General features: G+C 51.7%; 11 protein-coding genes across 11 annotated transcripts; 6 read left to right on the top strand and 5 right to left on the bottom strand.

Annotated features, from left to right (window-relative positions):
• Positions 1-518: 518 nt before the first annotated feature.
• Positions 519-1,362, bottom strand: N7482_006653 (uncharacterized protein; the record flags this gene model as incomplete). Its single annotated transcript, XM_056688778.1, has 3 exons — positions 519-1,048; positions 1,132-1,138; positions 1,201-1,362. 3 exons carry the CDS (start codon positions 1,360-1,362, stop codon positions 519-521), a joined length of 699 nt encoding a protein of 232 aa, XP_056541207.1.
• A 603-nt stretch (positions 1,363-1,965) lies between these two features.
• On the bottom strand, positions 1,966-5,398 carry N7482_006652 (DNA-directed DNA polymerase delta POL3; the record flags this gene model as incomplete). The annotated part of the gene is made up of 3 exons (XM_056688777.1): positions 1,966-2,704; positions 2,762-4,944; positions 5,006-5,398. 3 exons carry the CDS (start codon positions 5,396-5,398, stop codon positions 1,966-1,968), a joined length of 3,315 nt encoding a protein of 1,104 aa, XP_056541206.1.
• A 976-nt stretch (positions 5,399-6,374) lies between these two features.
• Positions 6,375-8,666, top strand: N7482_006651 (putative protein kinase; the record flags this gene model as incomplete). The annotated part of the gene is made up of 1 exon (XM_056688776.1): positions 6,375-8,666. One exon carries the CDS (start codon positions 6,375-6,377, stop codon positions 8,664-8,666), a length of 2,292 nt encoding a protein of 763 aa, XP_056541205.1.
• A 329-nt stretch (positions 8,667-8,995) lies between these two features.
• N7482_006650 (acyl-CoA dehydrogenase family protein) lies at positions 8,996-10,486 on the top strand (the record flags this gene model as incomplete). The annotated part of the gene is made up of 5 exons (XM_056688775.1): positions 8,996-9,181; positions 9,235-9,487; positions 9,553-9,780; positions 9,840-9,929; positions 9,981-10,486. The coding sequence occupies 5 exons, from the start codon at positions 8,996-8,998 to the stop codon at positions 10,484-10,486; spliced, it is 1,263 nt and encodes a 420-aa protein (XP_056541204.1).
• A 605-nt stretch (positions 10,487-11,091) lies between these two features.
• N7482_006649 (phosphatidylinositol-3,5-bisphosphate 5-phosphatase) lies at positions 11,092-14,202 on the top strand (the record flags this gene model as incomplete). The annotated part of the gene is made up of 1 exon (XM_056688774.1): positions 11,092-14,202. One exon carries the CDS (start codon positions 11,092-11,094, stop codon positions 14,200-14,202), a length of 3,111 nt encoding a protein of 1,036 aa, XP_056541203.1.
• Positions 14,203-14,433: 231 nt separating this feature from the next.
• On the bottom strand, positions 14,434-16,345 carry N7482_006648 (Tti2 family protein; the record flags this gene model as incomplete). The annotated part of the gene is made up of 4 exons (XM_056688773.1): positions 14,434-15,396; positions 15,479-15,891; positions 15,941-16,136; positions 16,190-16,345. 4 exons carry the CDS (start codon positions 16,343-16,345, stop codon positions 14,434-14,436), a joined length of 1,728 nt encoding a protein of 575 aa, XP_056541202.1.
• Positions 16,346-16,445: 100 nt separating this feature from the next.
• N7482_006647 (tRNA adenylyltransferase) lies at positions 16,446-18,142 on the bottom strand (the record flags this gene model as incomplete). Its single annotated transcript, XM_056688772.1, has 3 exons — positions 16,446-16,687; positions 16,743-17,288; positions 17,344-18,142. The coding sequence occupies 3 exons, from the start codon at positions 18,140-18,142 to the stop codon at positions 16,446-16,448; spliced, it is 1,587 nt and encodes a 528-aa protein (XP_056541201.1).
• A 685-nt stretch (positions 18,143-18,827) lies between these two features.
• Positions 18,828-21,118, top strand: N7482_006646 (TRAPP III-specific subunit 85 family protein; the record flags this gene model as incomplete). The annotated part of the gene is made up of 2 exons (XM_056688771.1): positions 18,828-19,905; positions 19,959-21,118. The coding sequence occupies 2 exons, from the start codon at positions 18,828-18,830 to the stop codon at positions 21,116-21,118; spliced, it is 2,238 nt and encodes a 745-aa protein (XP_056541200.1).
• A 766-nt stretch (positions 21,119-21,884) lies between these two features.
• N7482_006645 (putative vacuolar sorting protein SNF7 family protein) lies at positions 21,885-23,619 on the top strand (the record flags this gene model as incomplete). Its single annotated transcript, XM_056688770.1, has 5 exons — positions 21,885-21,934; positions 22,025-22,313; positions 22,381-22,605; positions 22,677-22,871; positions 22,924-23,619. The coding sequence occupies 5 exons, from the start codon at positions 21,885-21,887 to the stop codon at positions 23,617-23,619; spliced, it is 1,455 nt and encodes a 484-aa protein (XP_056541199.1).
• Positions 23,620-23,730: 111 nt separating this feature from the next.
• Positions 23,731-25,049, bottom strand: rad18 (E3 ubiquitin-protein ligase RAD18; the record flags this gene model as incomplete). The annotated part of the gene is made up of 3 exons (XM_056688769.1): positions 23,731-24,274; positions 24,336-24,462; positions 24,524-25,049. The coding sequence occupies 3 exons, from the start codon at positions 25,047-25,049 to the stop codon at positions 23,731-23,733; spliced, it is 1,197 nt and encodes a 398-aa protein (XP_056541198.1).
• A 180-nt stretch (positions 25,050-25,229) lies between these two features.
• On the top strand, positions 25,230-26,949 carry N7482_006643 (uncharacterized protein; the record flags this gene model as incomplete). Its single annotated transcript, XM_056688768.1, has 9 exons — positions 25,230-25,280; positions 25,332-25,387; positions 25,444-25,685; positions 25,752-25,930; positions 25,983-26,234; positions 26,294-26,315; positions 26,364-26,504; positions 26,592-26,747; positions 26,804-26,949. The coding sequence occupies 9 exons, from the start codon at positions 25,230-25,232 to the stop codon at positions 26,947-26,949; spliced, it is 1,245 nt and encodes a 414-aa protein (XP_056541197.1).
• Between the last annotated feature and the right edge of the window lie 402 nt (positions 26,950-27,351).

Genomic DNA, 27,351 nt, shown 5'->3' with positions numbered 1-27,351 from the left:
GAGGCAGTTACTAGGCCTAGTAGATATCTTCAGCAATTCCTGACGGAGTGATGAGAGTTTTTCCGAATGGGGCAGCGGAAGGGAAATGACGTGAGGCTAACGGGATGGTAAAATGAACGCTAAGTGTCGAATTTGAACCCGTAAGACTAGTACCAGTGCTATGTATAGGAGGCAAGACATTATTATACTCCTGGGCGGTATCAGCCCGAGAGAGCTCCATGCCGTTTCAGCTTTTTGTCCTGAACTTGAAGGAACCGAGCGGTTATCAGACATACTGGAAAGGAATTTTATCGTAATATTAGCCCAGACAATAGCGTTTTGAAGAAGTACCCTGTGAGACAAAGGCCAGCCAGGGGTTGAAATCAAGGATCCGTCTCTCGGCGCCAGATCTTAATTTAGACCCGCAAAACAATGACAAAGTCGGGAATAGTAACAATAGGTATGTACTTGAGTGTTAAACCCATGACTGACTTCAGCAACCAAGTCGAAAAGGAGTGGGACCTCCGGATGCTCCGCCGTTAGCCTCCATTATGTGGCCTTTTGGATCTTTTTGTCTTTCCATCCATGTTCTCCGTCAGCGGTTCTCCAGTCCTCTTCAGATCGGTACCTGTCCGCGCGCGTTTCTTCTTGTGTCGCGCTCCACCGGGTGACACGCTCTCAGTCGACACAAGACTCTCGCGCTTGCGCTTTTCTGGTTTGTTAGTCTCCTTCTTCCACCGTCGCTCTTCTTTGATTCGCAGTCGCCGCTGTACTTCAGCTGAAATGTCTTCTGTCTCGAGCGAGCCGGATGAGGCATATGACGCATTTCGAGGATCTTCCTCAGTAGCTTGAAAGGAAATGAGGTCACGCCTTCGTTTCGAAGCTCGAGGGTCCTCTTGCGAACGTTCTTGAGATGGTGTAACAGTTCCCTCCTTCTCGGTTCTTGGTCGCTTTCTCCGACCACGGGTCTCTGTATCTGTGAATTGCGGGGTGGGGGTAGGTTGCGGGTTCGTCTTCGGTGCTGAGGATGAGGACGGGGTAGCATTGAATACATTGTCGGACGTCTTTCCTGTATTGATGAACATATGGTTGTTAAAGCTGTGATATAATGGAGAAAAGTGAAGGGTCCGAGGAGAGTGTTGCGAAACATACGGTTGAGCTAGGAGGGGTAAGGTGTCAGTCGCGGGGTCCCAGAGAGTTAATCCACCAAGAGCAACACACCATATACTTCCGGGCCACTTTGGACTGATTCATCGCCTGGATTGTCTTGGTCACCATAGAGGACACTGTCCGAAACGCCTCGTCATCCCGCGTAACATGGGCCTTCACTGAGTCCAGCATCTCAAGATGGGAGGTCAGTACAGCGTCGTGTTGGGAGAACATCTATTGCACGATGCAGACTGTTAGCGAAGTGTGATCCCTAAGGGGAAACAAAGACGAAGACGAAGTTGAGGCCCTTTCGTTCGCACTCTTGTTCCGTCGCTTTGTCTCCGCGGCTGAGAGAAAATCTGGATGACGACATACCTCTGCCCAGGCAATGGGAGCGCCATTTGCTTGGAAGCTGTATGGAGCTTCCGCCTGGCGGTGCCTATCTATATTTCCAGGCCTGTCCATAGTTAACTGGAGGGCCGAGGCTCGTGCAAATGTCGAGAAGAAGCTCGCAGGGATTGGCGGAGAAGATGGAGCTGCCCCCGCGCCAAGACTTCCGCAGTGCAGGAACGATCGGACAGTTCGACCTCCGAGTCAGTCGATCTATGTGGTTACAACCAACTTCGAAACTTCATGACAGGATCATTTCGATCATTTACCATTTCGATCATTTATCATTTCGTGCATCCCAAATGCATTCTTCTGCTGTTAAACTGTGTACAGGACCACGCTTCGAACGCCTTCCATGAAATACACCCAAAGCCCGCCCGGCACCGCGAAACTTTAATCTCAAATGCTCCCCAGGTAAAATCATACAGAAGCAGATACATTTTGTCATCACCAAGCACCAGCATCAAAGTCAAATCGAGCCAGCTCCTTCTGCGAGTCTTCCACGTCCTTTTTGGCCTTCATACGCATGTAGAAGATGGGGCAGTCGCGCGACGAGCAGATAACCTCGCAGTGAAGACTGCCCTGGCATCGCTGGCACTGCGTCCATAGCCGTCCAAAGCGGACTTCGAGGTCAGACACCTTCGTAAGAGACTTGGTGTATAGCTCGCCGATACGAGGGCGACAGTTCTCGCACACAGCACCAGCCATCTCTTCTTTGCCTGCCAAGGGCTTCTTGCAGCCCATGCAGGTCTGGGTACGTTTCGTGAACTTCATCAGTCCACCCAAGCTGGGCACGGCGACTGAGATGGATCGGGTGTGCTCGCCTGTGAGCAGTTGATTGGCTTTCTTCTCGCCTAAGATAGGCTCGAAGATACGGCCCAACGGATTGGCGAGCTGGTTGTCCAGATAATACTTAGTATCAATCGGAATGTTGTTCTCAAGCACGAAAATGGGATCTTCGGCACGCTCGTAACCCCTCGAGTTGGCCGCGCCCTTGATCATGACGTAGGCCACACGGTCTCCCAAAGCGGGAGCCGATCCGGCATCACGCTTCGTCATACGCTTGGCAAGCTCGACGTGGGCTTGCTTGGCGGCGTATTCCTTCTGAGACAAGGCCTTGGTGATCACCAGCTTGGACATATCCACCTTGTTCTGCAGAAGATCAGAGATAGTCGATTTAACATAGCTGTATGCCAACATATTAGCCAGTGTTCTTTGTCCAGTCAATAGGTCTTCGACTTACTCCTGGGCACCATCGATATCTCGATCAATGAGGATTTTGTTCAAGACAGTTTCAATGACATTTTGTACAAGCAGACAGTTGTCTCGTCGCACGGTCTCAATACCCTTAGTGTCCATCTTGTCGTGCTTTTTGGTATTGGTCCAGTAAAGACCGGCATAACGCTTTTTGTTGATCAGCAGATAGGGAAAGTACACCTTTTCGAACTCGAGCTTGATAGGCTTGAGAAACTTGGCTGAAACGAATTCTGCGGCCTCCTCGCCGAGTTTCATCGCCTCTTCCAGTTCCGTCACGCCGAATTTGACCATGACCGAATCAGTATCACCATAGATGACTTCGGCATCGTGAGAGTATCCATTGGCGATGGTGTAGCGCGCTTCGACTTCAGACTTGGTTTTCTCGATCATCTGTCGACCATAACTTGTGGTACTACTGGCGATCGGAAGACAGGGCAGCTTGCCGACTGTGGCTCCCGTAAGACCATACACACTGTTTGCGCTGATCTTCAGGGCAAGTTGACGACCATTCAGGACGGCCTTTTTGAAGGGATCGGTCTCACTTGCCAACTCCTTCTTCGCGCGCTTTCTGGCACCCAAAAGTTCCTCCAAAATTTGCGATAGAAGGCCTTTGCGGACTTTTGAGGTACAGAACATGTCTCCGTTTGGCGTCACGATATAGTCGTCATCCTTCACAAGACCAAGCTTCTCAACGCTGCTTTTGTTAAGCAATGTGGTATAGCAAAGGTTGTGCGCCTGGATAATGGACGGGTACAGAGATGCGAAATCGAGAGTGGCAATAGGCACACCGTAGTAGCCACGTTTGGGTTCGATGACAGTTGCACCTTCATAATCTTGTTCATCCTGCGATTTTGTGTTCGGAATGACCAGTTGTTGCTCAAGGGCCTTTCGGAACAGCTGGCTGATGAACTTGACTTGCTGGCCTCGAGAAAGGAGAAAATTAAACGGAACACCCGTGACTCTTGCCATTTCCGTATAGTTGACCAAGCACATCAGCTTGTCCATCAATCTTTGTGGTAGATAAGCATCTTTCAAACAATATACCGCCAATCGTCGTCGAGAATCGGGAGTTCCGTTGAAAAGTTCTGTGATCATGGTGTGATGGACATCCTCCTTCTGCTCTCCCAGGAATTCATAGGATACAGAATTGAGGGTGTAACTTCGCAAGTGGTGATCTCTCTGCACCAACTGGAGCAAATCCAGTTGAATTCTGCCGTTGGTATTGGTCGCTTTGGTTTCTCGATTGCCCATTTGCTTGCTCGAGAAATTAGCCTCCTTAGCTTCGGTCTTGCAATTCTTCAGTCGGGTCCAGTAGGGAAACTGGTGGCACTTCAGATGTTTCGCACGGTCCAGTAAGTACGGGAAGTCGAAGTTCGCAATGTTATATCCAATGATGACATCCGGATCGACCTTCTCTACAAACTCGCGCCATGCCATCAGCATTCTTTCCTCCTTTTCAAACTCCAAAATCTGGGTATTGACAATGAGACTGCAAGTGTCGAGGCAGAATACGTTTCGGACGAAGGGCTTCGATTCTCCATACCGAGTAACCACATTAGCGATTTGAATGACGGGGTCCACATTGGGTTCCGGGAAAATGCCTTGGCGCCCAGCACACTCGATATCGAAAGACAAGATACGCAGAGGGGCCATCTTAGCCCATTCCCCGTTCGGGGCGTGTGCGGTCATATCACGGTAGTCCATAATGGCCTCAATCTGGCAGTTAGATTGCCTTTCGTGGTCTGACACTAGGCGATATTGTCCAGCTTTTGCTTCAACCCACGACATTCCGTGTAGACCAGTGTCAATCATAAATCGCAGCAGATACTGGATGTTGTCGAACGTGAGAATTCCCGAGTCCGAGCTGCTCCAGAGGCCTTTGTAGTTCATTGATCCACTTCCAGTCTCAAGCGCACTGCGCACCCTGGCAATGAACTTTGGGTCGGTCACGGTAATCTTGAGATACCAGCTCTTTTGGTTTCCCTGAAATCCATATATGTTCTCTCGGAGTGTTACTTGTACGGACTCGATGACCGGGACCATTTGGGCGAGTTTGGTCTCGAGGAAGGCGCGGTAGGGGTTGCAATCCTCCTTGGTAAAGCCAACAGGGGCAGCGATGTAAAGGTAATGTTGGAATCCAGTCACATGTAGCATCACCGATTGACCGTGCTGTTAGGAACCATGTTAGATTTCATGTCGGTTCAACTTCCACTGCCAAGGCAATATGTACCTCAGTGACACCAAATAGGCGAACGGCCATCTTGTCAGCTCCAAATCTGCCCTCTTCGGCATCAATCTGCTGGAAACAGATGTTCTCCTTCGTCGGGTCGAATTCACCCAGGGCCGGTCGCTCCCACTGCTGGTCCTTCTCCGCATTGTTCCCTTTCAAGTCACCAATATCCTGTGTCAGCTTCTCGAGGACTTCCTCTTCGAACTGACTCTTCTGTGGCTGACTTGAGCCAAAGCCCTTGCGCTGGGCATTTTGTGAGGGTGGCTTAAGCTGGGACGAGTGTTGGTTATCGAGCTTGCGCTTCTTCAGCGCGGCGGGGGAAACGACATTGCCGCGTGGATTGGTGGTCGTATCGGCCAAGGCCCGTTTGGGGGGCGGAACGGCTTCAGGCATGGTAATTATGCACGCAAGATGCTGCCATACACCACTAGAAGCCAGTCAAAAGGGAGCGAGGTCGTGATGAGCAGAACGGGTTTGGGCGGGCAGCACTCGAAAGTCGTGTTGTAGTCGCGCCTTCGACGTGACTCTCTTTACGCGTGAGCGGTCACATGCCGATAAGATAAGCGGTCAAAGTAGAAACCCAAGGCGATCAAGTTATTTGAATAGCTCCAAGGCTATATAAAGAATGAAACGAGAAGAAAGAACTATCATGTTAGTGTGGAAAATGATGTTTATTACTTTATGATTCGGTTTGTCAACTCTATCCCCTTCCATGACCATTCTGGCCTGCAACGCTCTCGCTGTTATTGCGGCTCCGTCCGCGTTGGCTGTCCGCCGGCAGAAAACGACAGGGTGACTCTTCCGTTTCGCCTCTTTGTGGCTTGGAATCAACGCCTTTCGCTCCATTGCACAATCCGGTTGTTGTCAAGTCTGGTCCACACGGTCCTTATTTCATTGTCCAGGCTCATTCATTGCAAGGACAGTTCGGCCTGACTTTGTTGCTCGTTACATTGTGATTCAACACCGCCTGCCGCCCTGCGGGGGACATTTAGAAACCAATGGAAGCCTGAGTCAATCATCGCTGTTCTGGGCCCCACGGCATGTTTATGTCTGGCTTGTTCGGTGAGAAGTCCAGCGTGGCATCTTGAGACTATAAACCATTGCCCATTCAGACTCTGCATTCGTACCATTATTCACCCCGGGTTGCTCTCACGATTTGTGTTCACTCCCACTCCACCAAATCTATATAACTGGCCATCACGACAAGCTACCTAGGGACGTTTTCGATACGTCTAGCAGATCCCATCTGTTGAGAATCTTTTGCAGGGGTCTTCCACCTTGATCTCTAGTTCGCATCTTAATGGAATGAGCTAGGCTTCTTTCCGCGCCTTTTCCCCCTACCATTATTACTCGTTCAATCACTATCACCATGTCAATGTTCAGATCCGCTGCAGATATCTCATCATCAGAATCGGATTCCGATGTCGGGGAGTACAGTGGGCATCAAAGTTCAATTCCCAGCAATGATGCGAAACCCGGGTCTCGACGCGCCAGCAAGGGAGAGGAATCTGCCAAACTGACAAATGGCCTGGACTCAGGCAGCGACCTGGAACCGTCTATCTCGCTGGAAGATGTTTCTGCCTTGTCAACGGGCGCCCTTGGCTCCCGTGTGGAGCATCATGCACACTTCATGACAGCTGCCTTGTTGGAGTTCTATTGCCAGAGCCGAGCGGCTGACATTCTTAATGCCCAGAAAGGCTCCTCCAAAAAGTACACGCGGCATTGTCCTGAGGCACAGTATCTTGGGAAAAAACTGTACAAGTACAAATCTCAATTTCTCGCATCGCATGGCGTTCTGGCAGATGGCATTGAGAAAGAAGAGTTAGATGGCACAAGACAGACGTATCGTGACAATTTGGACTTACTTGGGCTCTCTGCTCTGGACGACCTGAATCTGAATGAGCCTCAACCACGATCGCCTATTGAAGCTGGTGAAGAGCTTGCTCTCGTGTCGAAGACGTTCAGGAACCAGCAAGGACTCGATGTCACCGACAGCAATGCGCATTTCTGGAAGACGCCAGGTGAAGACACGCAGTTTCGAAAGCAACCACCTTCAATTAGCGATTTCAAAGTCCTTGAAGGTATTCCTACCGGCGTGCCAAATCTGCCAGCCCCATCGAGGCCACTCTTTGGCAGCTCACCTGTGAGCATGCCCCTCTTTAACGGGCCCGCCATGCCGCAATACAACATGTCGCGCTATTCGGTAGAATTCAGTGAGCTCAATGTTCTTGGTCGTGGATCCTTTGGAGAGGTCTACCACGTCACCAACCATATCGACGGACAAGACTATGCTGTCAAGAAGATTCCTCTCAGCCAGAGGCGCCTTGATCAGCTGCAGTACGGCGGTCAAAACCAGTTGGAAAACATTATGAAAGAGATTCGGACGCTTGCGCGACTTGAACACACGAATATCGTTAGGTACTACGGTGCATGGGTTGAACAGGCGCATGTCGCGAGTCGCATGCCCTTCGAGCCACAGCCGCATACCAGATACGATCCGTCGCAGATTCACATGTCCAGTCCCGAGTCCAGCAATGAACCCAGCATGGGCATTGTCTTCGAGCATTCTGAAAGTTCAGCAGTCGATTTGCATTCTGGTTCTGTACCAGACGAGCACGGATTTTCCAACCGAATCTCGCGTTGGGACAGCCACGCCACTTCTTCCTCTCGCCGTTCGAAAAAGAGCTCGGGCACAGGACTTGACGATGACGATGATATTGAGTCTATTCCTCGGAATTTCGACAATCCCTCCGATGGACAGACCTCCACATATGGAGAAACGGACGACATTTTCACCGATGGCTTGAGCCAGGATCAGTCGAGGCTGCAGGTGCAACGGAACCACCGGTTCGGGCAACAACAGCCAGCTGTCATTCTTCATATCCAAATGTCCCTCCACCCGATCTCTCTTGGCTCCTACTTGAATCCACAAGCAGCCGATAGACCCAACATCGGTGCCTGCTCGCCTTCACGGCGTCATTGTTTCCATTTGATGCCATCGTTGAGATTGATGCTGGACATTATCTCAGGTGTTGAGTATCTCCACTCCAAAGGAATCGTCCACCGTGATTTGAAGCCAGCAAATATCTTCCTTTGCGCACCTGATAACACTACTTTGGATACTTGTGATTCTTGCGATTCTGGCTCCAACTCGCCAGCTCACTTCTGTCGTCCGCGCATTGGAGATTTCGGCCTTGTCGCAGATATCTCGCATCTGAATGAGACTTCGTCGGAAGGGGCGGTTACGCCCTATCACGAAGGCCCCAGAATTCAGCGCGTTGTGGGAACCGAGTTCTACCGACCTCCTGCCAATTTTGACATGCCAGACTCACCGGGTTATTTTGACAAGTACCAAATTGACGAGAAGTTGGATGTTTATGCTTTGGGTGTGATTCTATTCGAGCTTCTCTATCGCTTGAATACGAAGATGGAGCGACAGATGGTGTTGAACGACCTGACCCGGGGATCAATCTCCTTACCCGGTGACTTTGCTGCCAAAATTGACCATGGTGAGACCCAACTGGACACGGGGATCACTGTCGCTAAAACTATGATGGCTTGCATCAGAGGCATGCTGGACCCCCACTCGCGGCGGCGATGGAGCCTGCACGAGGTCAAGGAGCATTTACGCCGGATCTACAAATGCGTCAAACATCTATAGGTCGCGCTAGTATTGGAGGAAGATGGAGCCTTTCCTTTCTATTATCATTAATCATTTCATGTATTTATACCCCAACATGAAGCAAGTTGTCTCCCCTCAATCTCAATCGCCGTTAGTAGTCGTCACATTGGACTTATGCAAAGTGATCAGCGCCACACGCGCTGGGCCTCGGCATGGTGGAGCTCCCAAAGTTCTTCACAGGCACAGCCGAGCGCGCGCTTCTTCCCCGCAAATACAACCCAGCTGTCACACGCTCATGTAGATTTATTACTCATTTTCTAGAATAATCCACATATTCCACCATACCAGCTCCATTCTTCCGTACCACGATGGCGCGCAATGTCCGTGCCCCTACCGCGCCCTACAGTGAGCCGCTTCTACCACAACTCGACATCCGCAATCCCTACTACACAGACGTACACCACAACCTGCGTGCCTGGGTCCGCGACTACGTCGAGACGCCCATCGCTCCGTATGCGCAGGAATGGGAGGCTGCGGGTCAAGTCCCCGAGGAGGTACGGCGACGTCACTGCGAGCTCGGCTTCGGCATCGTGCACCCCTCACGAAGGAGGAGCACTCGGCTGGCCTGGCGCTCCCTGGCAATGTGCCACGCGATAAGTGGGATACCTGGTGCTCACTCATTGTGTCAGATGAGTTGACGCGTGTGGGATTTGTGGGTGTGATTTGGGGCCTAGGGGGTGGCAATGGTATTGGGTGTCCGCCTATTGCGAGGTTCGGCACGCCGGAGCAGCAGAAGCGCTGGCTTCCGGGTGTTGCGAGGGGTGATATTCGCTTTTGCTTGGGGATTACAGAGCCTGATGGTAAGATTGAGGCTTCTTACTGTGCACCCCGGGTATGCGGTGCTAACGTTGCGGGGAGTATCTAGCTGGCTCTGACGTCGCTAGTATTAAAACCACCGCCAAGCGCGAGGACGATCACTATATTGTCAATGGTGCGAAGAAGTGGATTACAAACGGCATCTGGGCCGACTATTGTACAGCTGCCGTGCGCACCGGTGGGCCAGGGAGATCGGGCATCAGCTTACTTGTCATCCCTTTGAAGCTCGCGGGAGTGACTTGCAGGCGGATGTTTAATTCGGGCGTCCATGCCAGCGGTATTTCTGCCTTTTCAGTTATGACTTTGATACTGTCCCATTAGCTAACTTAGCACCAGGCTCAACGTTTATTGAGCTAGACGATGTCCGCGTTCCAGCTGATCATCTTATTGGCGAAGAGAACAAGGGCTTCCCCCTCATCATGTCGAGTATGTACTCAACGCCATGACAGTCCACCAATGGCTAAGATTGTCCTACAGATTTCAACCCGGAGCGTCTTGCATTGGCATGCGCTTCCCTTCGACTCGCCCGCGTTTGTGCCGAGGACGCCTTCAACTACGCCATTCAACGTGAGACATTCGGTTCACCCCTGATCCAGAGACAGGCCATTCAGTCTAAGATTTTCAAATTCGGCTTGATGATCGAGCCAGCATATGCCTTCATGGAGCAACTCGTCAACATCCTAGAGCTGACGAAGGACCGGCCTGTTGACAATATCAAAATTGGCGGCATGACCGCTTTGCTCAAGGTCATGTCCACAAGAGCATTGGAGAAGAGCGTCCGTGAAGCACAGCAGATTCTTGGTGGTGCTGGATATAACAAAGCTGGCAAGGGAGCGAGAATTGAGCAGATTAGCCGTGACGCTCGAGTGCATGTCGTTGGGGGCGGAAGTGAAGAGATCATGACGGGCCTGGCACTGCGGGAAGAAACTAAGGCTCTACGGACGCGACGTAAGGCTCTAGAAAAGCGGCAGTCTAAGGTATAAGGGTATTTATTCAAACAGGGTCGTCTACGTCGGGCCTTTGCTGGCCAAGGTCTAAGTACGGCGTGCTAATTTAAACGAGATTGCACGAAGTTAGCAATGTGAAAGCTTTCGTACCTTTCAAATATCTTTGTCATGATTTCCAAGCAGAGAAAAAAACTTTGATATTGAATTGAGTAACTATGTGTATCTTGGTTTCCTGGCAGTAGATATTGCTCTCACAAGATACAGATAATTGTATCTCTGAAGCTCTCCTATCCATCTTTCATCCTGCTGCATCAGCGGTTAGGTACATACGACCGTCGAGAATGATGTAGCAAAGCATGGCATTTGGGACTTCAGTGGTGACAACGTTTTGACAGTTTTTTTAGACGTCAGAAGCAGTGGTAAGCAGATACTTTTTGAGTAGTCCATGTTATTACTCTTATCGATGTTCATCGGAGTTGGTATCCTTATTGACACACGTAGACGCGCATCAGAGCCTCAATCAATCATCCGGCATTTCTTTTCGAACTGAATGACTTTCTTTTTCTTTAAGTATACTTGACGCACTAATGAACAAGTCAGAGTGCTTGGTTCATTCTGGGCAGACTTGGCCCACCGATAAGATGTTGGTTCCTCAGGCATCCACCAAAGACCAGGCAGCCGACGTCACGCGTGTGGGGAAAGCTGCCCATCACGCCCTCACTGGGGGCCAGCGCCAACACACCACAGGGCCTGCTTCCTCGCCAGGAGCGATGGAGAGCTTCGACGACGTGACCCTGGTGGGCCCAGTTTCCGACCCCTCGATCCTCGACGAGCACCTGGCACCGGCGAACAATGACGCTAAGACAAGCAAATCCGCCGATGGGGAATCGGTGAATTCGGGCCCTCCCACTTCCAACCGCTCGATGAATGCCGGACGCACTGAAATTGAGCCAACTACCAATGAACTGGCTGCGCCCTCGATCTCGTCGGACTTCCCTCTGGAGGAAGAGGACGAAGAGCCTCGGGTAGCCACTTCTTTCGAGCGAGAGTCGAGCCCAACTTTCGCGCAGAAACACCGATCTGGCCTGGATCCAGAGGATGAAGGTATCAACCGCATGCATAAATACACACTCTACGAGACTGCAACTCGGTTTTACATGGTCGGCATCAACCTTGCGGAGACGCGCTTCCGGATTCTTAAAATCGATCGCACTTCCGAGTCGGGCGAGTTGAGCATAACCGAAGATGGCATGGTGTACACAAAAAGAGAGATGGTCCAGCTTCTGGATGCGATAGACGATGGGAACAGAAGCTCGGGTGGCTTGAATCAGAAATGCAGCGCGTGGGCACTGCTTGGCTTTATCCGCTTTACGGGTGCATATTATATGCTCCTGGTCACCAAGAGAAGCCAGGTGGCTGTGTTAGGTGGCCACAATGTCTACCAAATCGATGAAACAGAACTCATTTCCTTGACAACATCTGAATCATCGCGGCTGAAAACCGAAAAGCCATCGGAAGAGGAGAGATATAAAGCGATACTCAACAATCTCGATCTGACCCGGTCTTTCTACTTCAGCTACTCCTACGATATCACACGGTCTCTTCAGCACAATATCTGCCGCGAACGGAAAGCTCATCAAGATGGTCTTCCTCGATCCATTTCACGAGACTACAACACAATGTTTATTTGGAATCATCACCTCCTTGTGCCAGCGGTGAATACTCTAAAGAATCCCTACGACTGGTGTCTTCCTATTATTCATGGCTATGTGGACCAGTCCAAGATGAGTGTATACGGAAGAGTTGTCTACATATCGATCATCGCCCGTCGGTCCCGGTTCTTTGCGGGAGCGCGCTTCCTCAAACGCGGCGCCAATGATTTGGGTTATGTGGCGAACGACGTTGAAACAGAGCAGATCGTCTCTGAGCAGACTACCACCTCCTTCCACTCTGCTGGTCCTGAGTTACATGCGAATCCCAATTATACCTCATACATCCAGCACCGCGGGAGCATTCCTCTGTACTGGACTCAAGAAAACACGGGAGTATCACCCAAACCGGCCATCGAGTTGAATCTGATCGATCCATTTTACTCAGCTGCCGCGTTGCATTTTGACAATTTGTTCGAAAGATATGGGGCTCCAATCTACATCTTGAATCTGGTCAAGTCTCGAGAGCGCACACCCAGAGAATCGAAACTCCTCAAAGAGTTCACCAACGCGGTTACCTACTTGAACCAGTTCCTACCTGCTGACAAGAAGATGATCTATAAGGCATGGGATATGAGCCGCGCAGCCAAGAGTCGGGATCAAGACGTGATCCAAACCTTGGAGGATATTGCCGGTGACATCATACCGAAAACTGGCTTCTTCAAAAATGCACATGACATTGAATCTGGCTTTCGACTCCAAAATGGTGTTGCACGGACGAATTGCATTGACTGTCTTGACCGAACCAATGCAGCGCAGTTTGTCATCGGCAAAAGAGCTCTTGGCTACCAGCTGCATGCCCTTGGGGTCATTGATGAAACAACGGTAGAGTACGATACCGACGCCGTCAACCTGTTTACCAACATGTGGCACGACCATGGAGACACGATTGCAATTCAGTACGGAGGATCTCACCTGGTGAATACCATGGCTACATACCGTAAGATCAATCAGTGGAGTAGTCACTCGCGCGATATGGTCGAGAGCTTCAAACGATACTACAATAATTCCTTCCTTGATGCCCAGCGTCAGGAAGCCTACAACCTCTTCCTTGGCAACTACATCTTCAGCCAAGGTGCTCCGATGCTTTGGGACCTTTCCACTGATTACTACCTGCACCATGCCGATCCTAGGTCCTACCTAGAGATGAAGCGCCCAAGTTACATCTCTTGGTACACGCCCGAACACCTCGATGAAAGAGAAGTTCCTTCTCTTCCAATTCGTCCGAAGGAGCCCCTCCCACATTTTGACGATTACTGGCTGGAGTACTACCGCCCCTTGGCTCTCTCCACGATGTCTAAAATCTTCACCTACAAAATGAACTCCACCCTTCGTTACCTCCTCCCATTCCGCTCTGGCCAGACTGCTCCCGATCTGAGTCCATTCGTACCTCGCATCTCACCAGAGCAAGCTCATCGTGATCGTCCGCCGCAGCGGAGTGTGAAGATCCAAGAGCCAAGTGACGTTCCTTCCCGATACTCGACCACCACACCACCAGTGCCGGACATCCCCGAGGCCTGGAAGCATCAACCTCCATCATCATCCAAGCAAGCACCTTCGGTAGGGATCATCAAAGAGCCCACATTTGAAATTACCCAAGATTCTCGATTTTCTTCAACCAATACCCCAAGTTCATCAACGATTCCCAGCAAAGCTCAAATCGCCCAGTGGACCCTGGGGCAACTGGTCACCGACGCTTTGAACCCATCGGTCACTTTCGCCGAAGCGGAAGAATACGAGCGATACATCAATCACCCGCTTAAAGTTCCGTTGGTCGTCACGTCTGAAGACGGGATGACGGCTGCCTCTCTGCGAGAGCACGGTCCTAACTCCGATTTACTAGAGTACGCAAATAAGTGCAACATCGAAGAAGCTGCCCTCGAAGCCAATGCCGAGGAGAACATGGCTGATTACGCTGAGTTCTTGAATGTCTCGGAGGAAGGACTGACTGTCGTCGGCGAGGACTACCAAAAGAAGCGGTACAAGCGTTATCGACAGTGGCTGCGGGGGAAGAGCCTCTTCAAGCAACGCGTTGATGTGTGATCACACTTTAGTCCTTGGTTTGGGTTATGAGCGTATCTACTTCCAGAATGATACCCGTATGCATTTCGATGTCTAAATCGTCTTACGAGGTCAAGCCAAATACAATGATTCCGAAACCGTATTCGAGCCAGTAAAATCAGACCACCAACGGAAAACCTAAAGAATGCCAATAAAGCAGGTCCTTGCAATAGGTGGCTTTCATTATTCCAGATGAACAGCCACTTCAAAAAATCATGACTTGACATCAGCAAGAAGAAGGCCCTCCAACTCACTATCCGCTTCCACAAGCTCCTTTACCTCCTGCTGCATGCTTTCTTTCGCAAGCATCTGATCTGCATCCGGGACATCGTTGACCACAGCAACGGGGTTCTGCAGCGCATGTTTCAGTAAGAACACTGCGCTCTGCAGCTCCCGGCGTATTTTCAATAGCTCGGCCACGGACGGCGAGTCCTTCACTTTCTCCTTTTGCTCAGCGACTATATGGAGCCAGCATGCACTCAGTCCTCCCAGGATCTCGCCACGCCATCTCCAGATGCGGGGATGCGCGTTAAGGATCACAACCTTTGTGGCTGATACTGCAGCAGAAAGTAGAGGGAGGTGAGCTGTCCCGAAAGGGTTCGAGAGCGTAGTATAGAGGATCGGAATGATATCTTGTAGATATTTTGTCGTCTTGATTCCGAGCTCCTTCACAAACGTGGCGATCCATTCTAGCAAGAAAGTTGAGAGACGGGGGTGGGGGAAAGAGGCAGAGGTAGAGATAGCTGCTGGGGTCGAGGAACTGATGTGATGGAAGGAGGAGATGAGATTCGACCGAAGGATCGTTGTCAGTTTAGCTGCGTAAGTTTCTTTATCCTTTTCGTTCTGATCTTTCGTTTTTTTGGGTGTTGGCGTTTTGTATACCGTCTGGAAGAGCGATAGGAGTGTTGGGTAAGCTGCACCGAGCAACTGCATGGAGCTGTCCTCCGGGGTAATGGTGGGTAGAGAGAGAAGACAGGGCGTGATGGCATCCTCAAAGACGGAGGTCAGGTTTGTCCGCACAAGAATGTCGGAGTTGCTCCGATGGATGGTCTTCAGAAGTTTGCTGAAGAGCTCACACCCTATCTTCTTGAATGTGATACTGTTGTCATCGATCAATGCCAGAATTGCAGGCACGAGGAGAGGAAACTGTGCTTCCAGATGCACTTTGTCGGTGGGCTGTAAAAAGGTTAGCCCATTCAATGCGAGGATGGAGAGTTCTGAGGCTCACCTTATACTGTGAGATGATCCAGGAAAGTACTCTTGTGGCATATATGTCACTATTCTTCCAGGGCTTCATCTCATCATCCAGCGTACTCCCATCAAACCGACTGAGAGGCACAGGGTGAAAGTTCTTGCGGCCTTCGCTCGTGATCGCAGGGTTCTTGGCCTTGGTGAACAGCGGCCTAATTTTCTCCTTAAGTAGCTGCTCAATGATTACCCACTGGCCGTATTGAAGAGTCACATCGAGGTGCATGGAAGCCTCGGCATGGCTGTCACTCGTCGTCCATGGGTCTTTCTCCGAGGTGAAGCAGGCTGCTGCTAAGACGACATCTGGAGAGCCGGCAACAGAACGATCGGTCAAACCCAAAATGGCTTTTGCGGACAGTTGCAGAATGAGCTGAATGGCCAGTTCTGACCTAAGCCGGCTCTCTTCTTGCTTCTTCGGGGTTTCTGAGGGTTCGTTAGCGAGCGCACTAGCTGGGTCCACACGGCTATATACCTTCTGTGGTCTCGGCATGCTCGTCAAAGCCTGCTGCAAATGCTGGCGACGGCAGTGCAAGTTGACTGGCCCATTTAAACAGGTTCCGGACGGCCTGGGCCTCGGTCTCGTTCAGGTTCTTGGGCCCTCCATCGTTTGGTAGCAATGGGTCCCAGGCATCGACAAAGCAGAAGGCCGTATAAAGGCTCTCACATACCTAGACAGGCGATCAGGTTCGGAACAATGTTCTAGCTTGAGATAACAACCTACGTCCTGATGGGTGGTGCTATCGTGGGATGACACATCCTCCCACAGCTCGGGCAGCCCCCTCTGTGCTACTGCGGTCCAGGCGGCCCGCAAGAAATCCGGTCGCTTCCAAGGATTGCGCTGAAGAGCCTCGCGGGCTTCTTTGCGCAGCTGGTCCATATAAGGTATTGTTTTGCTGGTTTACGAAAGTAGAGAGGAGGAGAAAGCATGATTCTTGGAACCGGCGGAATTTATTTTTTGTACCCGCGTCACTTGATTTTCACAACCCCAACTCTGTGCGGCGCTCCGAGATCTCCTCGAGCACAGCTGTCTTGTCGGTGATTTCTGGATGTAACAGCTGCCACTCAACCACGATGGCGGTTGCTTTACTCATCCACGGTCCCTTTTTCGCCCCCAGGTGCTGCATGATTTCTGCGCCGTTTACAATGGGCTTGAGCTCGCATACACTATCTAGGTCTTTTTCTACGATATACGCCAGGAATCGGTCGTACTCCTGGGCCACTATAGATAGAGTCAGTATCGCACGGTGTCAATCGTATCAATGAAGGCATCCTACCCTCGCTGAGCCCGCGGCCCTTCATGACCTCTTGGAGTATGGCCAAGACGACACAGAGCCTCCAATCCTTGCCCCAAGATCGAATCCGGAGCCCCATTTTTTGTCGGACTTCGGCAGATGTGGCTTGGATGCTGTTCCCAAGCAAAGAATTTTTGCATTCAATGATGTCCGCGAAATTCAAGGTCGCGTCACGGAGTATGAATAGGAGTTTGTTATCGGCACGGAGACTGTCTCTGCCAACCTCGACGGGGCGTGTGGGCGGGGGCCTTTTTTCGCTCCCTGAACTCCGAGCCGGAACGGAGGTCCATGGGGCAAATGCGGCGATCATCCAGCCGTAGTAGTGGGAAGAGTCGTCACGCAGAAGAACCTGGCGAATACGCTCGATCGCAGCCTCGGCGGATAGAGGGCGCAACATTCGCGCCAGCGCATTATAGGCCCGCGGCCAAGTTGATGTATCTGCCATGATCTCGTCTTGATGGTTGGCGAATATCGTAGGGTAGAGTCCGAGTCGATCGATGAACTGTAAAGCTCCGTGAGGATCGGGACCTACGAGCTTGTCAACGCCAACCTTCATCATTCAAGGTCCTGCAAAAACACTTACCGTGTAGCATTTTCTCCAACTCCGCCATGACGCGCTCCTTACTAATCTTGAGCTTCAGCGCAACGCTGATATCCTCATTCTGCATTGCCTTTTCCGTCTCTTGGTCGATTTGATACCCTAGCCTGCTCGCAAACCGTATCAATCGCAGCACGCGCAAAGGATCATCCTTGAAGGTCTGGTATGGCTCCAGCGGTGTTCGAATAATGTGTTTCTTCATATCGTCCAGCCCGCGCTCGGTAAGATCCTCCAGTTTCGATTCATTCAGGTTGTAGAAAAGAGCGTTGATGGTGGCATCTCGGCGCAAGGCGTCCTCGACCGCTGTTCCGAACTCCATTTGTGGATTTCGGCTATCTTCCGAGTATGTTTCTTTGCGCAAGTTGACCAGATCGATATCCAATCCGAAAATCTTTGTTGTCACGGTCTCCAGGTGCTTCGACTTTTCTGGGTTGGCGTCGATCTTGTGCAGGCTCACAATCGCGTCGCTCATTTCTCCACTCGGGAGAGACTTCTTGTACATCTCTAGGTTCTCCGGGACATCCAAGTAGTCCTTCAAAGCCATTCCGAACTGGTAGCCCGTCATGCTGCTGATTCCCACATCAATGTCATGGCTATCCACGCCGAGCAGCTTGTCGCGGACCCAGCCCCCTGTGAAGCGTAGAACAGTGTCTGGGTACTTTTTTGTATCACTGCCATTCTCGGTAATGCCATTTTCATGAATATATGTTGCGACATCGAGGAGGAGGGTTCGTAGGGTGCTTTCAATCGGAGTGAGCTGGATGGTGGGGTTTGAGAGATCCATTGTTTCGTGGGAGACGTCTCTTTCCAGGGAGGTCGAAATACGTCGCCTTTTGGTCGCTCGCTCTGGGCTGTACGAACTGGGTTCGCGCCTGCACATGGAAAGGTAGCTGCTTGAGCAGGGTCGGAGGGGGACTTTGGAGAAGCTCCGCGGGTGTGTCTGTCGTGTCGGCGTTGCGAGAGTGCGGGCAAGTGGAGTGGTGGGGGAGTTCAGGCGACCGGCCTTAAATAAGGACCTAAGAGCGCGCAGGCTAGGCATCAAATGTAGCCATTGAGTCACCGCTGAAACGAAGTGCAGCTACCAAGAAAGAAAAATGACTCGTTGCTGATCACCGATAAGATGCGGCCTCACGTGTTTGCATCACCACCCGCAATCTCCCAATGCGCCCGAGCCGGGAAATCTACACGTTTCTCGGTCTTGTTTGCATTGCTAATTCACTAGCTGGGATATATCTCTGACCTGCCGAACCCCTCTGGGCACGCGCTCCCGTCTCCTTTCCCAGCGATCATCGGCCCGAATCCAGCGACTTGGCCTTCTTTCCCCCAACAACTCACTCCAAACCGGAGCCCAAACACCTGCCCACCTCGTCTTATTATCCGACTACGAACACAACCTCGTGTTGCCGACCCAGTCTATGGGGCCCACCGATTCTCTACACTAGCTTCAGATTCGCAATAAGCAGGTGTCCATGACATCGCCTGGAGATGCTACTCCGGTGAAACCTCCGCCGTCCTTCTCCCCCGGCTCGGGGCGCAACGCATCCAAGTCCCGATATCCGGATGAGCACGAGCCCACAGTATCCATAGACGCCGAGCTGGCGGAGGCCCGGTCCGGGTCGTCGCCAACACCGCCGCTGTCGGCAACGACCGCAGAGCTGCCAATCCGATCCGCGTCACCACAGTCCCGCTCTGTCAGATCGTCCACCCCGCAATTAGGTCGGTCGTCGCTCGGCTCGCCCTTGGAGGGACGGTTTGGTGGATCGGAGGATATCAGGTCATTAATTATCCGCGCTTTCTCACCAACCGTCGCCGTCTATGCTTCCGACGACACAGATGAACTGGTCAGGAATAAGGGGTTCAAAGGGGGCTTCTGGGAATTGATCCGGCCGTATGGGGAGACTGTGCCGGGGAAGGTGATCATCCGGGATAGCATAGGGTCTAGCCGTGCTTGGGAAGACTATGGGGTGCGTTTCGTGGATTTCAAAGGGCTCGGCCGGGCAGCCGCTGGCCGTGATCCCGAAAGAGGCTCGCGTCTGGCGCAGATAGAAGAGGTTCTGGACCAGCAGTTGGGATCTGCGGAGGGTTCGCTTGGACATCCGGTGCCCTCCAAGGAGGTATTGGGCTTTCCTGCTACAACACCTCTGACCAAGCTGTTCTTGAGGCAACTACTCTCTGCCACCCCCGCTGCACCCCACGAAACCTTCGGACATCCTGTGGCCAGCGTCATTGCGATCAGCTCTCGCAATGAAGCTCCCTTGGAGACACTTCGGCAGCTTTATGCCGAAAGCACCACGGGCGACAAGCGGTTGCCAGATTGGGTTAACCAGGAGTATCTTCGATATTATGTCTTGGTTCATGACGAAGAACGGGACGACATCACAGAGTCTACTAAACTATACGATCAGATGAAGCGCCATTTTGGGTTACATTGTCATCTCTTGAGACTGCGGAGCAGTCAGTGCGTTGTAACAGATGATGATAGCGTTCAAGTGCCTCATTGCGAATGGTTATCTCCGCAAGAACACTTGTCGGGGGTTGGGGAAGCAGGTAGGTGTTTTTTGTCTCCATCTTTATTACACAACTAATTAACATTCCTCTAGAAACCCTGGTGGATCTTGGTGCAGACGGCACGCCCTACCTCTTCGATTCTGATGTCTCGGCAATCCAATCCTTCATTCGAGAGCTCATAGTACAATCGGTAATTCCCTTCATGGAGAACCGAGTAGCAGTCTGGAATGACCAGGTTGCATCTCGAAGGCGTGGCATCAGTGGCCGATTCATGACAATATCAAGACGGTGGGCTGGCTTTGGCTCTAGCTCAAAGTCAGGCATTGGCGGGCCAGGAGGTGGAAACAGTGGTAATTACGACACGGAGCAGCACTTCTACCTTCCAGACACACCGGAGGCAATCCTACGAAAGATGGCTGATTTTGCATTCATGCTTCGTGATTGGAAGCTTGCTTCATCCACATACGAGATGATTCGCCCGGACTATCAAAACGACAAAGCGTGGAAATATCATGCGGGAGCTCATGAAATGTGTGTCGTGAGCATGCTGTTAAATCCGCTAGCCATGTCGTCCAAAATCAAGCTTGAGGATGTCGACCGGATGGTTGAGAATGGTTGCTATTCCTATCTGACTCGGTGCGAGGATGCAACGCATGCTCTGCGATGCTTGGCATTGGCCGTTGAACTTCTCAAGTCCCGTGGTGGATCAGCAACGGAGAGTGCAGCCAAGTGGGCCATGCGGGTCATGGACTTTGGTTTGGTCGGCTCGATAGGTCATATTCTTTTCATGGAACGAGTGGCAGCATGCTATGCTTCAAAGACTCCCGCAGGTGGAGCTAAATGGGGTGCGCGTCGACGGAAAGCTGGCATGTGGAGCATCCTTGCTGCCGAGCAATGGCTTAAGGCCGGCCACCCTACGCTCGCTTCGGCATGTTTTGAAGAAGCCGAGCATCTCTATGCCGACGTCCTAGACGCTGACGGTGTGTTCCCTATGCCAGAGATCCAGACCTTCGTCGACAACTTGCGCCACGCGGTCAAGGTCGAGTATCTTCAGGCACGAGGGTTTGAGGCTCACGCTGAACCTGCAGCCGAAGACCCACTTGGCACTGAAGAGATCAGTGAAAAATTGGACAAGCGCAATCATCGTCGCTCGCTGATCGGGCTTCCTGGGCAACTGAATGCTGGGAATCTCATGAACGTGGGTGCGAGGGACCCCGAGGACCAACCTAATGATGACTTTGAACGAGCCTAGGCCATGACCTTGATACCTATCTCATCGTAGCATTTAAGAATAGATTACATTTCCGGCGGTTCTTAACCTAATTGGGTACCTAGAGCAGCTTTGACCTCCCCGTTTAGCCATTGTGCCGAACTCGTACCAACTTCATAGCCCTGTTACAACCAACCATACCCGTCTGTTTCCAGGCTTGTCCATTTACAGAACCGCATCTGGAGCCGGGGGAACAAATGAAGGGCGTATGTTGAAGAAAGGGTTATTTGTGGCCCATTAGTCAATGCAATGTTGACTTATTAGGTATTAGGCTACTAACGTGGTTTCTGAACTTGAAGTTGCAATGTTTCGGATCTCTATGACAGGCTACGTGATTATATCCGGGCACCTCATCGCGGGCGTTCATATATTTATATGTATCAAGCACAATTCCTAAAAGGTTCTTCAACAATGCCAGTAGTAATCGATCATAGGTTACTACTGCTACGCTTAGATGTAAACAATGCAGATATCCCTAGTATCACCTACTGGCCTTGATCATCGAACCATAGTAGGTATTGTCATCAACCCAGACAGGCGCATATATGATCACGTGGGCTTATCGATAAAGCCGCCCCATGCGGGCGCTCCGCTGGTGTTGACAGCGCCTCCCGCAACCGCGGCGCTTCTCAGCCAAGCAACGACACAGGATACTCCTGTCCCCTGGAGACCTCTGTTCAGACCATAATCTGCAAATCACCGAAGATACCAATAATCCCCCCACTGGAATTTCATAAATCCGCTCAAAATGAGTGAGCTCCTGAACTACATCCTCAATAATGAGGATGCATTTCGAAGGTACGACCCCGAGTCTCGACTTGCCAGCACGAGTAGTCCCGGCCCAAGACAAATAGAAGGACATAAGTGCGAAGGCTGACCTGCGGCCAGAAATCGCCTTCCGTCCCTTTACTCCGACTTCACCCTCCAAAAGAAAACAAACCCCGACGGTTACGCTGTTAACATTGCTGCTTGGGAACAAGCCTTGAACCGAGCAGCCAAGCGCGGATACACATCCTCGCGCGGTGTGCGCGTGCGCTCAGGGTCCATTGGGTCCTCACAGAGCGCCGCGGGAAATCGAAAGAAGACTGATCACCTCATTCTACGCACGGATGAGTCGCTACTACGGGAACTGGAGCTGCCGGAGTGGGGGAGGCCAGTAGCACTGGGTGCTGTGTTCGTACGTTATATTGTGCTCCTGGGGGATGTGTAACTTGTTTTCGGGCTGCTGATTGCGTAACGTAAAGGCTGAAGCTATGCACAAACATACTATGATTCCCTTGCCAGTGTACAAGGCCAGTGGGTCGAGTCTGCAGAAGAGCCAGTGGAGACTTATCGACCCCAGTGCATTGAGCCCGTGGAATGTCATGAGTTGGGGGGCGCGACAACTGAAAGGGTTCATTGTGGGCTCAGAGGGGGAGTCTGCGCCCCAGTTACGGGTACAGGAATTGGTATTGGTGGAGAATTTGCAGGTGAGTATTCTTCAAGAAGGCACTTGATCCGAGGACAATTGGCCATACTGAAACTCCATCTCCCTGGACAGGAAGCGGCGGACTTGGTTGTTAAGAAGGCCACTGGCGGCAATTCGTCCAAGCTGGACCTCATATACTCCAAAGAAAGCTTCACTGAAGAGTTCGCAACCGTGCTGAACGATGCCACAGAGTTGTCAGACTCCGATCTTGATATTCTTTTGGTCTATCTGTCCCGCGATAGCGGAGCCATCGCATATGATGGCAAGGTACGTGTGAGCTCTATACAAGCCGTCTCTAGATACTAACTAAGATCCGTAGACCATCAAGTTCAAGTCAAATGACGAACCAGCACATATCACGCAGCAAGACGCCACGATCGCCTCGATCAAGACGCTTGTATCAACGATCTCGAAACAGGTTAAGAACCTGGAGGATAAAGTTGCAGAGCTGACTGCGTCTGCGAAGGCAGCTCTGGCAAATAAGAATCGCATTTCTGCACTATCGGCAGTGAAGTCCAAGAAGATGGTTGAGCATAATCTTCAACAACGACTGAACACACTTGCCCAGCTTGAGGAGGTCTATGCCAAGATCGAGCAGGCCGCCGGCCAGGTGGAGATTGTTCAAGTCATGGAAGCAAGCACCGGTGTTCTTCGTGGGTTGCATGCACAGATCGGCGGAGCAGAGCGCGTCGAGGATGTTGTCGAGGAGTTGCGCGAGGAGATGTCCAAGGTGGATGAGGTTGGAAGCATTATGAATGAGGTAGGACCTGTCTTCGACGAAGGTGAAATCGACGAGGAGCTCGAGGCCCTGGAGAAGGGTGATCGGGAGGCACGAGAAACGAAAGATGCCGAGGCGACGCGCAAAAGGCTTGCCGAGCTGGACAGCCTCAAGCAAGCCTCAGACGAAGCAGCACGCAAAGCACAGAGAGAGACGGATGTGGACAACCAGCTGGCAGAGAGCATTGGAAAACTCTCAAATATGTCAGTCGAAGATCGGACGTTGCCCGCTGAATAAACTACCGAACAACTGGAAGGTGTCCTGCCAGCGGTTACTGGTGCCCCGGGTGCTCATGAATCCGTGATAGACGTCGTCCTTGCTTCTTCACAGCAGAATCACCCAGAGAAATCATTTGGAACAGGCAGGTCTTGAGTTAATCTCGATTGGAGCACCATTATCAAGCCCACTCGCAGGCGGAGCAGGTTTATCCACCCGCGCACTCGAACCCGAGCCCTCAGAAGCACCAGGAATGGTCGATCTTACTTGAGCTTCACTCTTCTTACGAGCATTCGCAATCAGACGCTTGAAATCAGTTTCGTGATTCGCAGACCACTGGGCCGCATCAAAGTCCTTGGCCATCACCGTACTGTGCGCCACGAATGGTGACGAAGTCGACGCATGTCCGCCTTGTGCACGTTCCCAGACGTCCAGCTCACGCAATAACTCCTTCTTGCCTTTTGGGGTTGTGGAATCGCAGTTTGCATTCCACAAGTTCATCCACTCAGTGTGGCGCCTCTGCAGGAGCTGCCGCGGGCCCCAGTCGGGAATTCCCAGGTCTCGAAGTTTCTTGCGCAGTTGGCCCTCTTTAAAGAGGGAGTAGTTCATTGAAGGGAGTCTATCAGGTGTTTTTGCAGGTGATATCGGAGGACGGCGTGATTGAGGTTGTAGGGATCTAGAGTAGTGTCTAATTAGAATTGATACCCCGGAATTGCCAAGAACTTAGTCCAACCCACCTGAACGCTGATTGCTTTGGCGGAGCTGGGGCTGGGCTTGCGTCTTTAGTACATCTATCGAGATGCGCATTGACTGCCTCAATCTTCATCCTGCGGTCACATATAGGACAAGCAACCAGGCCATCATCTGAGACAAGATCAAGATCAGATATTGGGGTATGATGTGCGAGTATTAAGCAGCTACTAACCTGGTACGTATTCCTCATCTTGACTGTCCTCAATAACTTCTGGCATTTCTGCCTCAGGTTCCTGGACATTTACGTTCACCTGCTGCGACCTTGTACGAACGCGCTGTGAACTGCGATGTGCAACCTCGACCTCTTCTTCCTGCTCCACATGGCCAACCTTCCGCTTCTTCGGTGCCGGATCTCGAATCCCTTTGTCTCCAGCAGCGATTCGCGCTGCCTCCCTCTTCGCAAGGGTGAGCGTGCTGTCCCGCGCGTTCTTGAACGCCTCCAGTATTTCTTGCACGAGCCAGTTACGGCGCAGCTTCAACTCTTGATCGCCAGACCGACACGTAGGACATTTGCCTTCTGTACTGAGGCATCGCCGAATGCATAGTGAGCAGAACGTGTGGCTGCAAGACGTGATTACCGGGTTGTCAAAGAAGTCTTTACAGACTTGACAACGGAGAGAGGACTCTAGTGGTGCGAGAAGCGAGAGCGGCGTGTCTAACCAGTCGGTTGAGTCGGGGAGATCGAAGGATTGCTCCATGAGGATAGCAAATCAGCCTGGAGCGTGCGCGGGGGCTGAGTCGTAGAACAGAACAGACTCGCACTCTGTTGCGCGAAGTGGACAACGCCAAAGGGTGGAGGCGTTGAGCGCCAAGACCCGCTGACTGATACGCGTTAAGTGGTTGAGCACGCGTCGAGCAACAGGCGAACTTCAGACACCATGGACGCCACGATGTATTTGGCAGAAAATGTGCTCAACGAGCGGCGCACAGTTGGTTATATAGCTTGATGGTCCTTTGCCACTGCGACTGATCAGTTTCAGGTCACTTATCGCTCATTGAGCCGCGCACTCAAAGTCCACGCCCACCAGGCCAAACAGTAAGTCATGCTGTTGACTCCGGGGCTAGAGGACTTTACTGACAGAGACGACCCAGAATACTCTTCGAATTCCACCGGAACGAGAATGCGAAGAAGCCGCAGAGCGTCCGCGCAACCTACATTATCTCCGGAATCCAGAAACATGCGGAGCCGCCCACCACGAACGGCCATGCGAACGATGAAGATGAGATCATGCAGAGTAGCCCCTACCTGCCCAGCTCGATGCCGAACCAAGACGCCGCTTCCGACACGGTGCGCCTCTCCTCGATTATACTAGCTCGCGATGAGGACTTGGAGGGTAGGCCGCTATGCTCCTAGGGCATTTGGTTGGACTGCTTTGCTGATAACAGGCGCTTTTGAGTAGATGCGAAGGCTACGTTCCAGTCGATATCGACAATTCATGTGTATAGTGTACAACCTTCTACGCTTCCGGATCTTAATGCGTTGACGGATGTTTGCCGAGAAACCACGACTGCATATGCACAGGATGATCCATTGGAGTGTGGAAAGCAATGGGGCATGATTCAGAATCGCAACGTCAAGGTTGGCAGACACTATCAGTCTGTGAGTCTGCCAGAATCTAACGCGGTTCTAGCGTCGAAATGGAGCTCGGCCACCACTGCCAGCTGCCCCGGTATCCAATGCCAAGCCCGAGTCTACCGTACCCTCCAAGCGACCTTTCCAGCGGGAGAAATCAGAAAGTCAACCTGAAGATTCCAAGCCCGCAAGTGACTCTCAATCTTCTGCCAAGTCTACTGGGAAGCCTGCGGCTCCGAAGCGCGAGAAGAGCAACCTCTTCAGCTCGTTCGCAAAGGCTAAGCCACCCAAGCCGAAGCCAGCAGAATCAGTCAGTATACCTGTGTCACCTACTGTGCCGTAAACATGTCTACTAACTATCACGAACAGGCTACACCAAGTGGTAACGATGGTCAGTTACTCTCAAATCAAATGACAGACATCAGCTTACCGTCCCTAGTTATGCTGGATGATGCCTCTGAAGAGGAACAGGAAGAGCTGTTCCCAGATAATGGTGATAAGGCCCCATCCGCGAACCGCGAAAGCAAAAAGGACCGAGAGGAGAAACTCAAAAAGATGATGGAAGACGACGACGCCGACGGTTTGGGCCCTTGCGTTAGCGCATTGATTTATCTATGTATTAGCCGCTAACTCCGTTCCAGATGAGGAAATGCCTGATGTCGATGAGGAGCCCCAACGAGAGCCCACTCCGGAGGAGCAACCCCCACCACCCCGGCCAAGCCGGCCGAGCTGAAGGAGGAGGTCACAGTGCAAGGTGGGCGTCGGCGCGGGAAGCGCCAGGTGATGAAGAAGCGGACGGTCAAGGATGAGGAGGGGTACCTGGGTAAGTACCGACCATTCATATAGCTCGTCGAGGCCACAATATTAATACAACGACAGTGACTCGAGAAGAAGCGACCTGGGAGTCATGCTCCGAAGATGAGCCGGCGCCGCCTAAGAAGAAACCCGCCGTGAATGTCGCGAGGGGCAAGGGAGGCAAGCCCGGAGGCCAGGGCAGCATCATGTCGTTCTTCGGGAAAAAGTAGTTGTGAAGTAGTGAAGTAGCGAAATAACGAAATAGCTGATAACCCACCATATCCGATTTTTCGCATCGCATTCTTCCAGGATCCGGGGATGTAACACTGTGTACTATACTCCTAGACTACTACGCTATATACAACTGTACTTTTGCACTGGTTGTACGGTGCCTGGTGTGCCTGAGCACAAAGTAAACAACCGCCGATCTCTTCTCCGCATTTGTGGAGACATTGCGACCATCCCTTGGCCGATGTCACCTCGCCCGCAATCTCCCCAGGACTCGTGATGTGGCCCAGAACACATCTTCTGGATCTCATTTCACGCTTTAATTTAAAACTAATGAGTACATCGTATGACTTCGTGCCGGCAATGGCCTTGGCCCTGGAGGGACCACCGATGGGGGAATGCGC

Source organism: Penicillium canariense, assembly GCF_028826845.1.
Source record: "Penicillium canariense strain IBT 26290 chromosome Unknown utg000004l_segment0_segment0, whole genome shotgun sequence".
NCBI lineage: Eukaryota > Fungi > Ascomycota > Eurotiomycetes > Eurotiales > Aspergillaceae > Penicillium > Penicillium canariense.
Note: the sequence above shows the minus strand (reverse complement) of the source record. Positions and strands in the feature narration are given on the sequence as shown.